The 12,125-nt window shown below is 45.9% G+C and overlaps 1 protein-coding gene across 1 annotated transcript; it reads left to right on the forward strand.

Annotated features, from left to right (window-relative positions):
- Positions 1 to 841: 841 nt before the first annotated feature.
- On the forward strand, positions 842 to 5,100 carry LOC138721624 (endonuclease domain-containing 1 protein-like). The gene is made up of 2 exons (XM_069858997.1): positions 842 to 1,155; positions 3,399 to 5,100. Exons 1-2 carry the CDS (start codon positions 871 to 873, stop codon positions 3,942 to 3,944), a joined length of 831 nt encoding a protein of 276 aa, XP_069715098.1. The 5' UTR covers positions 842 to 870; the 3' UTR covers positions 3,945 to 5,100.
- The last annotated feature ends 7,025 nt before the right edge of the window (positions 5,101 to 12,125 follow it).

The following is a 12,125-nucleotide window of genomic DNA, read 5'->3' on the forward strand; positions in this document are numbered from 1 at the left end:
TACAGTCGTTATCCCTCGTGCTTGCTACTACCATCTGCTTGCCCCCTTCTCTGTCTGGAAGTTCATTGTTTGGGGTTGGACAACCTGAAAATGCAAGCTGAGCAGCAGGGCACGCGTTTCCCAATGTCAGCTGTCTGAGAGCCAGGACCTCAAGCTGGACCCCTTGGGTAAAACGTCTGACCCAACTTTAGGGGCGATTAATCCTGCTGCAAGCGCAGAGGAGTTATGAAAGAGCTGCACGCCTGTGTGAACTGGGATAGGGCAGAGACATGTAGGAAACACAAAACCACTGTTATTTCTCTTCCAAATCTCCTAAAATCGTCCAAATCTTCTAAAGCCCAGCTCAGCCCTGCACGTGGCTGGGCAGAGTGTGTTCCCATCTGCAGGTCCTCTGCTGTGGAAAGGTCCTCAAGGCAGGAGGGACTGAGATGATTTTCTATCACAGGGGCTCCCAGCCCTGGAGTTGGTTCAGGCTTTTTTTTCTCCAGTGCCAGTGCAAAATTTGAGCTCTTGGTGAGCACAGGTAGGCTGGAAAACGTAGCCTTGTCCCAACACCATGCCTCAGTTCCAGGACAGCTTTGCTGTGTGAGCTGATTAGAGATGGGGTGGGCTTGGATCCCTCCTCAGAGAGGCAAAATTCTCCCACTGCTGCTTCCTCTGGGCACCTCAAACCTATTTTAGATTGTGCCCTTATTCCCGTTAATTTTTCCATATGCAGGAAGAGAGAAGTTGTTCCCTTCTTGGTCTCTCATTGTCCCCTTTCCTGACAGCACCACATGCACAAGAAGACTCCAGGCTATGATGAGCTTTCTTTGAGCTGAGTGTCTCTTTGCATTTGCCCTCCAGGTGAGCACTTGAAGTCCTCCAGCAATGCTGTTGCTGCTGCTGCTGCAGATCTCAGCGAGCTGCCTCTGGCTGGGACGCAGTGAGGTGGTGACATCCTTTGAAAGTTCATGCCCTCAGTTTTTCTTCCGGGGAACCCCCCCAAATGAAGCCCTGGAGCCGGAGAGCCCAGCTTGGATCTGCCAGCGTTACAAGAACCAGTATTACTTTGCAACCCTGTACGACAGGAAAAGGCGTATTCCCGTATACTCTGCTTACCTCTACGAGCCTGGATCTGGCACGAGACCTAACACATGGCTGGTTGAGCCCCAGGTGAGTGTCCTCTCTTACAATGTGTCACCCCCCAGTCATTAGAAGATGAACTGCAGCATTAAACCAAATACTTCTTCCTCTCACCCACACACACACGCAAATGGACCCACTGGTTGGGATGCATCTCACCTAACTTCAAATACCTTCACTACATGATTCCTCTGATGTGTCTGAGACATCAGCAGGAGGATGAGATGAGTCATATTCTAAAAGTGCTCATTTTTCCACATTGACCTTATAGGAACATTAAGTCAAATTACATTACATTACTTTATATTACATTACATTACACTACACTCCAAAGTCAAATGACTCCCTCTCCTCCCTGTCCCATGCTGAAGAGGGGGCTGAGATGATGGGGAAAAGACATCTAACAGCGGCTAAATTTGAGGGACCAGCTGTGCTGAGTTCCAATCTCCACCTCACCCTGAGCTCTTTTGCATCCCTCCCATAGCTTATTTGCTCCTGGTTAAGAGTTAATTTGGCTTTGTAAATGGTATGAGAGAAGAGCAGAGAAACTCAGAATGAGGTGAGATGACCCAGTGAAAAAGTTCAGGTACAGGTGCTCAGCAACAAGAGGATTGGATTAACATGGCAAATTTATTGAGTGATATTTCAGGCAGAAAAAACTGAGGAAGTTTAGTAGCAGTCGATCTCCATCCACCTACAGTTGCACCTTACCACCATTGCCTCAGGCTTGGTTCAGGAAGATCCAACAGATACACGGATCTCTGCAAACTACAGCCTCCCAAATGTCCTTCTGACAAACTTCAGACCTTCAGTAAAAACGACCCAGCAAATTATGGAGCAGAAGAAGAGGAAATTCAGGTCATTGCTAGAGACACGGTAGCAGTAGGGAATTTAGGTGAAAATGAGCCACAGAAGAAAGCCATATGCCCTGTTCCAGATGAAGGCTAAATAGGCTTCCCTAGATATGAAATGAAAGGTGTTATAGTTATGAAAAAACAGCACCTACACTTGTTACAGCAATGCAGGCAACTGATTTGGTGTTGCACACCTGCAGCTTCCACATATTAAGTATATATATATATAAAAAATGGATAAAAAGGAGATAAAAACTTGTCTCTTTTCCTCCTAGACCATAGACTCCGGCCACCTGTGATTTTGCTAACTTTCTTGAGAGAAAGTTCTTTTTGCATTATTTAGGTTCCCCAGGTCTCGTTGAAGATCATGAGCTGCTTTAAGAGTCTGATCATTTCTAATCTATTTTCAGTGATGCTGCAGAAGGGACACATCTGTGCTCCCTGGCACAGATCAGCTCTGAGACATGTTAATAGCCCTGCAGTAGCAGATCCCACTTGCGATGAGGTATTTTTGCTTACAGAGCAAAAATTTCATCCTTGCAATGAATTATAGCCCTCCCAGAGAAATGTCATTTCTAGGGTCAGTTTTCCAGTACATCCCCCTGTGTTTGGGGTTAGAGGAGGCAAACACTAGTGCTTCAGGAGTGCAATTCACTTGCAGCGACCACACATACATCTTCTCAAGTGAGGAGCAAAGAAGGACGAAAGTAGAAGGGTCTGAGTCCTCCCCATCTCCTCCTGGTAGTCCTGCAGGCTTGTTCTCTTTCCATCTTGTCCACTTTCAAGGACTCCTTGAAACACCCAACCTTCAAAGAGGATATCTATGTGCTTATTTTCCCTAAGCTTGTAAAACCCTAGGATGTTGACAGATTGGGTTTTAAAAAGGCATGAAAACCTTTCAAAGAGACTGAAAAATCTCTTGTGGAAATGAGTCTGGGTGGAGCAAAGGCCAGGGCTGCTGACAGAGAGATTAGATACAGGTGATGAAGGTTGGATGTGATTAATGGGGCTGAGAGGCACTGGGGAGAGCCCTGGGCAGATGTGGGATGTGGAGATGGGAGGAAAGGGAAGGAGATGTGGCAGGGGAGATGTCTCACTGGGCACCTTTCAAACCTGGGAGTGGAAAATGCTCATTGTCTCATGCGTCCACCCACACTCCCACTGCAGGCTGCAGGCTGCATTTCAAAGGTCACAAGTCAAATCGAGAGCAGTCAAATTTTGTGCTTTTATTTTTTTTTTAATCTCTTGTGTTCATTCGGGAGGGGCAGCTTTATGATTTCGTTCTGATTCATGCATTTTCATACACTAAGATGAGAAAAAAATGGGTGCTTGGCCCTCAGAGACTTCTGCTCCACGGAAACCCACTTCATTACTCCTGCTCCCAATACTAACACCTTTTCCTCTTCTTTACCTGTCAAGCTGATGGGTCCAACTTATCCTAAAACTATGGAAAGAGAATGGACCCTCTTAAACAATTTCAACGTCAGTTTAGAGAAGATCAGCAAGAGCCAAGCTGTCCTCCAAGACTACAAGAACTTGACGGGTTTGAACCGTGGCCACTTGAACCCCAGTGGCCATCACTCTGACTCCAACAGCAGGGTGGCTACCTTCACCCTTACCAACATAGTGCCCCAGAATGAGAAACTCAACGGCGGCGCCTGGAACAACTATGAGCAGCAAACAATGATCAAGAGTACCAAGGGCTGTAATACTACCTACGTCGTTGTGGGTGCTGTGCCTGGGAACAACTATATTGCCAAGGGGAAGGTTAATAAACCCAGCTACATCTGGTCAAGTGCCTGCTGTGTGGTGGACAACAACCACAGGAAGACTTGGGCGGTCATAGCTGAGAACGACAAGAACGAGGTCCAGCTCCTCACCCTGGGTGAACTGGAGGATGTGTTGACTCACCTCTATGGGAGGAACCAGGTTTCTCTGTTTGACAGGGACTGTCCCCGGGAATAAACCCCACTTCACATCCTGGGTTTAAGAGACTTGGGAGCTTTTGCTACTAGCAGCATCGCCACATGTCCTGTGCAACATCTATCCTGCTTCCTTCCCCAGCAGTTTTACAGCTCTGTCTCTCAGAGCATCTTCTTTTCTGATAAAAGGAAGAAAGAGGTCAGCAGAGCCTACAGCTCGTTTACTTTGCTGCCCACCTTTGGAAGGAGTTCTCAGGGAGGAGTCCTTGCCCTAGCCACTCTGGAGGGGCAGGTTGGATAACAGCCCATGGGCAATGAAATCAGAGCTTGTCACTGAGACTAGAGGGGCTTTGTCTTTTCTTCCCCTTTTTCTCCATTCCCATGTACGGATTGCAGTTCCTTCCTTTCCATTAGATATCACTGATTACGTGCTAATGACTCGTCCCTCACCTCTTTAGGAAGGGTTGTGTCTAGGGTGGCTCAGGTTACCCAGAGACGTTGTTAAGTCTCCATCTCTGGATATTCTCAAAACCCAACTGGAAACAGTCCTGGACAACTTACTATAGCTGATCTTGCATGAGCAAGGGTCTGGACTAGAGGACTTCAACAGGTCCCTCCCAATCTAAAAGATCCAGTGATTCATCCTGGGGCCAGAAAAGTGAAGAGCCCAAGGATTACTGAAAGCCTGTAAGTATCATCCTACTAATACTTTCTGACCAACACTGCCAATGACCACATTAAAGGATAAAGGAGAGAGGAGGGTGGAAAGAAGACGACAACTAAGCATAGGAGGAACATCCCAGCTCTGTTGAAGGCTGTAGATAGGTGAAACAAGAAGAAAGGAAATAACCTACATTAATCACCAGACTTTCTTTCCCTGAACTTACTTGAAGACCACGCTTGTGCAAATTTACTAGCAGGAGTTGTTTGCTTGCTTTTGGGCCATGTGCCTCGAGAGCAGGAATTAAGGTATCAGACAACCAGGCTCCAGGATCATATATACAGCAGCCTTTGACCAGCTGAAGATAAACTTCTGTGATACAATGGTTTGATAATTTCATTCTTTGCTCTACTTCTGAACCTTTTCTGCAGATTTATGTATAACTGATTATGTGAAATATATTCAGTGGGTGTAAAAGATCAATGTATGTTGTGTAATTTAGTTTTGGAGTAGTTTACAATATAAATTATTCACTCCAGCACCGTAAATGTAAATCAGAATTTGTTTTCCACTGGAATTTCCACTACTACAGCGTCCTTGCAGGAGGTAGACTGTCCAAATCCAGTCTGAAGAAGCTATAATGACTACAGAAGTATGCATGAATCTATGTATCAATGAGCATGAACTAAGTGGATTATGGTGCAAACATCTCATACAAATCCTCACTTACAGAGATAGCAGCTTGAGCCTGAGCTTCTCAGCTCAGTAGTTGTTTATCAGCCAACTGAGTCTCATCACTCACCCAGGCCAAACCTCTTCAAAGGCTACAAAGACACATGGGGTGGAGGTTCAGGTGCAGAGCCAGACACCTACGTGCAGGTGTCTCCATATATGAATCATAGAATCATAGAATAACCAGGTTGAAAGAGACCCATTGGATCATCGAGTCCAACCATTCCTATCAAACACTAAACCATGCCCCTTAGCACCTCATCCACCCGTGCCTTAAACACCCCCAGGGAAAGTGACTCAACCACCTTCCTGGGCAGCCTGTTCCAGTGCCCAATGACCCTTTCTGTGAAGAATTTTTTCCTAATGTCCAGCATAAACCTCCCCTGATGGAGCTTGAGGCCATTCCCTCTTGTCCTGTCCCCCGTCACTTGGGAGAAGAGGCCAGCACCCTCCTCTCCACAACCTCCTCTCAGGGAGTTGTAGAGAGCAATGAGGTCTCCTCTCAGCCTCCTCTTCTCCAGGCTAAACAACCCCAGCGCTCTCAGCTGCTCCTCGTAAGACCTGCTCTCCAGCCCCCTCACCAGCTTTGTTGCTCTTCTCTGGACTCGCTCCAGAGCCTCAACATCCTTCTTGTGGTGAGGGGCCCAGAACTGAACACAGGATTCGAGGAGCGGTCTCACCAGTGCCGAGTACAGAGGGAGGATAACCTCCCTGGACCTGCTGGCCACACCGTTTCTGATCCAAGCCAAGATGCCATTGGCCTTCTTGGCCACCTGGGCCACTGCTGCCTCATGTTCACTCGCTGTCAACCAACACCCCCAGGTCCCTCTCCTCCAGGCAGCTTTCTAGCCAGACTTCTCCTAGTCTGTAGCACTGCACAGGGTTGTTGTACCCCAAGTGCAGGACCCGGCATTTGGCCTTGTTAAACCTCATGCCATTGGACTCTGCCCAGCGGTCCAGCCTGTTCAGATCCCTTTGCAGAGCCTCCCTACCCTCCTGCAGATTGACATTTCCACCCAGCTTAGTGTCATCTGCAGACTTGCTAACGGTGCTTATGCTGGGTGCATAAGGGTGCTTGCTAAGGGTGCAAACTATGCTGGGTGTCTGAGCTGTGACTGCAGCCAGCAGAGATGCAGGCATGGCTTAGCTTCATAAATGGAGGCATCTTGGGCCACTTGAAATGCCCTGATGTATGTAAGACATCCAGTGGGGCTGGCAGGCAAGTTTATCAAGGACGTCTCCAGTGGCTCTGGACACCTAAGTGCAGGCAACCAGGTCTCACTGCAGACCAATGGGTAGTGGCTGGTAGCATCACGGACTTATGCTCCTGTCATCTCCAGCTGCCACGGTAAGAGCAGCAATAGCTCTAATTTGTGCCAGCTCTGTTGCTCCGTGAGATAGGAGAATGTTTTGCATTTTAGGAGGACAAGGTAGGAACATCATTCACACCTGGCTTTGCTGGATAACCCCCTGCAGTCTGAGGTCCCCAGCCCCGATGGATTTTTGCTCTGAGTTCAAATGCTGACACAGACCACTGTTGGGGTGAAACCATCAGCGTTATTTCAGACTGAAGGGCCTCTGCAGACACCTCTGGGGTTGCTCATGGGGCTTCCACTGACTCACGCAATCACCTCCTCACAGAGGAGCCTGCTGGGACTAGAAACCCCACTCATCCTCCCCACTGCCCGTCCCATGCCCCGCTGCCTTCACTTTCCAAGCTCTGTTGGAATCCCCTGCTCTGCAATCACCCCTGTGAGTCACCCCTGCACCAGCTCCCTGGGCTCTCCCCAAGACCTTTTCCACTGGCACTACCCAGAAATGCTCTACCCTCCACAGCAAGCATGTGGAATACATGGGAAGGAAAAAAAACCCCAAAAACCCAGCTGGAAGGCTGCCTTGCAGCAGATGTCAGGGGTGCTTCACACAGCACCCTGGCTTGGAACTGAGCAGAGGGCTGCCCCAGCCCCATGGTCCCCAGCTCCAGGAGATCCTCCAAGGCAGCTTTCGTATGTGATTTACTCTGCTTTCTGCTGCTCGTGGGTATGTACAAGGATGATACAACCCTTTGGTGAGCCCATAGCCAGTCAAGGCATCGTGTGTGTGCCCCTGATGGGATGGGAAACTCCTCTGTTCACTGGGAAGATATAGCTGCGCTGAGATGGGAAGGTAATTTTGCAGTTTGTGCTATGTGTGTCTTTCTTTGTGGAGAGCTCTGGGCACTGGTGCATCACTGGCATTTTAGAGATAAAGGAAAAATGATTTTGCCCAGGAGCTGCGAGGGGATGCTAAACACCATTAGACCTGTTGCTGTCTGAGTTTCTTTCACCGTGGTTTGCAGGTGCAGTTTGCTTAGTCCTTTTCCAAAAGCACTGATGGTTCAGACTCCTTGAACTGAAAAATAGGTTGTCACATTCAGTCCCCCAAGCAAGAAGAAATTGGGAAAATCAAGACAGTGGCATCATCTGGCCTCTGCTTGAGGAAGCAGCTGGGCAAAATTGCTTTGATGCATCCAGATTTTGAGCAGCTATAACATTTCATAAGAGTAAATACAATATGCTTATTTGTAAAGCTCTCCAGGAGCATCTCTGGCTGCCACACAGAGAAGGCAGTCTGGGAGCCTCTTACTGGGACTTTGCCATCTCCAAAGGAGATGCCATCTCCATCTGCTGGGTCAGACACACTGAACCTATTGGATGTGCCTATCACTTTCTTGTAGGCAGCAAATGTACTGCATGTGATTCTGCACTAAACACATGGTGTTTATGGTTCTACCAAACTGATCTCCTCACTGGTTGTCTAGAGGGAGTGCACATCTCTTAATCTCACTCTACAGGAACAGGTTTTTTCCTGGGAAATGAGGCTCAACCCCATTAAGGTTGTTTGCTGAGTCTCACAGGAGGTCCCACCGGGATTTTCCTGTTCTCAGTTAAATGTGGATCTATAAAAAGGAAAATGTCATTCCACTAAACCAACTGCTTTTTCTTGCTGGGAGCTATTAGAAGAGAGGAATGTTTAGTTTATTGAGAAGCAAACATCTCTGTTCTCACATTACGCATTGTTGTGGCAAGGTCAGCAAATAACCTGAAAAGCCTGGACACTTGAAAAACATTTCTCCCTCTTGATTCTTCATCCTAACATGAAGTATTCCTCAACATAAGAAGGATATGGAACTGTTAGAACGGGTCCAGAGGAGACTACAAAGATGGTCAGAGGGCTGGAGCATCTCCCGTACAAGGACAGGCTGAGAGAGTTGGGGTTGTGCAGCCTGGAGAAGAGAAGGCTCTGAGGAAACCATATAGCGACCTTCCAGTACCTGAAAGGGGCTACAGGAAAGCTGGGGAGGTACTTTATAAAGGTGTGTAGTGATAGGACTAGGGGGAATGGCTTTAAATTGGAGAGAGGCAGATTTAGACTAGACATAAGGAGGAATTTCTTCACAATTAGCTTGGTGAGGCACTGGAAAAGGCTGTCCAGGGAAGTTGTGGATGCCCCGTCCCTGGAGGTGTTGAAGGCCAGGTTGGATGGGGCTTGGGCAGCCTGATCTAGTGGGAGGTGTCCCTGCCCATGTCACGGGGCTTGGAATTAGGTGACCTTTAAAGTCCCTTCCAACTCAAACTATTCCATGATTCTATGATTCTATGATGATTGTAGACCAGGTAAATGATGGAACAATAAATCATGGATCTTTGCATCTCTACCACATAATCTGTGTGATCTTTAGTGCCCTTTCTTGAATCAAAGGGCTAAATTTATGGTCAGGAACTGCTAAAGCAAAACCCAGTGTGGGATACACAGAAGGACCCTGGATATGTATATGATTCTAGGAATGAACTAAAGGTTTGAGTGAGCAGAAAGGTCTGTGGAGAGTTTACACAAGGTTAATGGCACCATCAAGGCAACTGCGTCACTGAACATATTTGCATAGAAGTAGAACATATTTGAATAGAAGTAGCAAATGTGTGGATGAGGAAGAGGAAGAACTTCTGCCGGATCAGCTGTAAATGGAGGAGACCTTCAGCAGGAAGGAAGGTGGAGATCTCAGATCTGATGCCGAGGAATTAATAAGATTTTAAACTAGAGAAGAGAGGGAAGAGGAAAACTGTGCTGAGTTGAAACTGCGCGTGCTGAGTGCACACTGAATGGCATTATGCTGTGGCTGTACCACTTTACGTAATTCCCAGGACATTTACTGGGAATGCTTTTTGTTCCACATGCCATAATGATATCAGTGAGATCAGTATTTTCAGATTCAAGATGCTAGATCTCCTGCTATGAACTAATGTTTGCTTTGTAAGTACCCTATTGACTTCTGTAAAGTACTTATAATGTAAATTTACACTTTTTCTGAAGAATTACACAACCACATCTCTTTTTGCCAGTTATTTTACTTAAATCTAGTCTGGTTTTGCGTAAGCTGCTCAAATTTTCTTAGTTCAATAAAAAAAGACTTGTTTTAAAAAATTGCTACTGGCATAAATGGTAAATAGTAATTTGCATTCAGGGCTTTGAGATCTTCCTCTTCCCCTGAGACTCAGGAAGTCACCTCAGTGCCGCAGTTTCCAACCCATAGAATGTAGATCTTCATTTTACTGTGCACTGTGAGTTAAGGCTAAAAAGGAGAGTATTAAAACCTTCAGTTTTATTATTTCCCTCTTACTCTGCCCTAAATCAGAACTTAACTGAGGACTGAAGGAGTTTGAGCAGCATGAAAACCCCAAGAATGAGAGGAAAGAGAAACTTCTGGTTTTGAGCAAAGCGAGCTGGAAAACAGGGCTACTTGTGCACAGGAAATTTTGTCATTTCAAAACGTGGTTTCAGTCTGAATTAGAACAAAACCCCAAGAATTTCCAAATTCCCCTTGAAATGGAAATTCTGAGAATTTTGGTCTGGAAATGCTGAGGCAGGGTGTTTATGATACCTACCTCCTGCCTCAGACCTGCTGAGCGAAATCAGCTTTCTCATCAGCTTGCAGCAATGACGACACCAGCTTCCCCGAGGAGGTGGAAGGTTTTCTAGGGACATCTGCAGTGACATCTCCCTAGGATCCTCTTTGAGGATCATCAGGCTCTCAATGTTACTCCGGGAGCCCTCAGCACTGCTAGACTTCTCTGTCATTGCACATCGAGGTCCTAGCACCTACCCTGTGCATGCAGCTGGTTGTTGAAGGGGCTGTGTTAGGAAGATGAGGGAAGGTGGAGGCTGTTGTTAGTGCAGAAAACGTGGTTTCATTTCTTGTAAAAGGCCCAGATTCTGCGAATCTTCTTGACTTCTAGGGCTGCGATCTGGCTCAGTTATTGGGTTGTCTTGTAGTAGATGTTAACACATGGGGTAATTCTGCATGCTGGGCACAACCGGTCATGCTGCTTGGCTTCCAACTATCAGTACAGAAGAGGACAGATCTCCATATGTCTTATATTGCAGCTTCATCTTCCTGTGAGACATTGCTGAGTTTATCATATCTTTCATTAAAACAAGAAGGTAACAGAAAATGAATGTTTTCTTTTTCAAAGCTTAGATCAATATCAAGAAGGACAAGCTGTACTTCAAACAACCAGAACAATTTCTTGTTATAGTTTATTCATAATTATTAGTTGTTCCATGCTGAGAAAATAAAAGTTTACGAAATAAAACTATCAACGGCTACACGTTATGTAAAATAAGTGAGAGTGGCCATGGAGAAAGCACAACATTTACCATGTCCCTTTGGCCACAGCCTCTTCTAGTGGTGAAGTTTTGCTCCCAGGATGAGTCCTACTGGTTTTTGTGTGCTCTCTGCATGTTGTATTGAAGGATCAAGCCTCAGATACAAACATTTCCCCAGAGGGACAACAATCCCCACCACGAGGTAAAGTACAGCTCAAGTGAGAGTTATAGCTTCATGATAAACTACATACACAGCACTTGTGCTGGAGGTGATCTGGGCTCATGTGTTCTATGTAGACCGTAACAGCAAAGAAAATTAAATCCCATGATGATAAACTAGCCTGTAACCCACTATTTCTTACAGGTCCCTTCCCAGCAGTGTGTCTCTATTAATTTCCAAGAACAAAAGACAAAATGTGAAGGGAGCCCCTGAGCCAAGCAGGCTAGAGAAAGGAGGGAAAAACAGCGGAGCAGTAGGTCATATATGACTCTGCTCTTGTTATCTGCATAAAAATGTGCATGCTAAGAGCAAATGAAATATTAGCCTTCTCCAGGGAAATGCCCTGAGCAGGACAAGTTGTGCAAGCCGAACTGCAGTGCTTAAGAGAGGTGTGTTAGCCATGAGTAATATGCATGGACCAAACGACAGAAGAGCTTAGTACCACTGCTTGCAGCCTTCAGAGCAGTTGACTAGTGTGAAATCCTGTAATCTAGTGCATAAATACAGATTGTTGTTTGTTCCCATCCAAATAACAGCGTGTAATAAACCATTACTTACCCATCTTTATAAAAATACGTAGTACAAATAAGTCCTTTCCAACAGGAATAGAAGAACCATTGAAAATATCAATACCAAGGCTATAGTGTGAGAATAACTCAGTGGGAATAAAAAAACAGTAAATCAATGACATATACACTCTATCCCAAAACAGAAAACTACACTAAGGTTTTATGCTTCCTGAGTAATAAGGAAGGGATTCATCCCATTTTGCTTTTGAAATAGACCGTGTAAGCATTTATAGCTAATCTGGTCAATTCGAGCATTATTTAGAATTAATGCAGAGAAACAGATGCTTTTATACCAAAAGTCATTTGGCCTGTATATGTATATGTGTGGCAAAAAAAAAAAATATATATGCACATATACCCATATATACATGGGCAACAGGGTGAGATAAACTGCTCTCT

The sequence above is a fragment of the Phaenicophaeus curvirostris genome, chromosome 1 (assembly GCF_032191515.1).
Source record: "Phaenicophaeus curvirostris isolate KB17595 chromosome 1, BPBGC_Pcur_1.0, whole genome shotgun sequence".
Classification (NCBI taxonomy): Eukaryota; Metazoa; Chordata; class Aves; order Cuculiformes; family Cuculidae; genus Phaenicophaeus; species Phaenicophaeus curvirostris.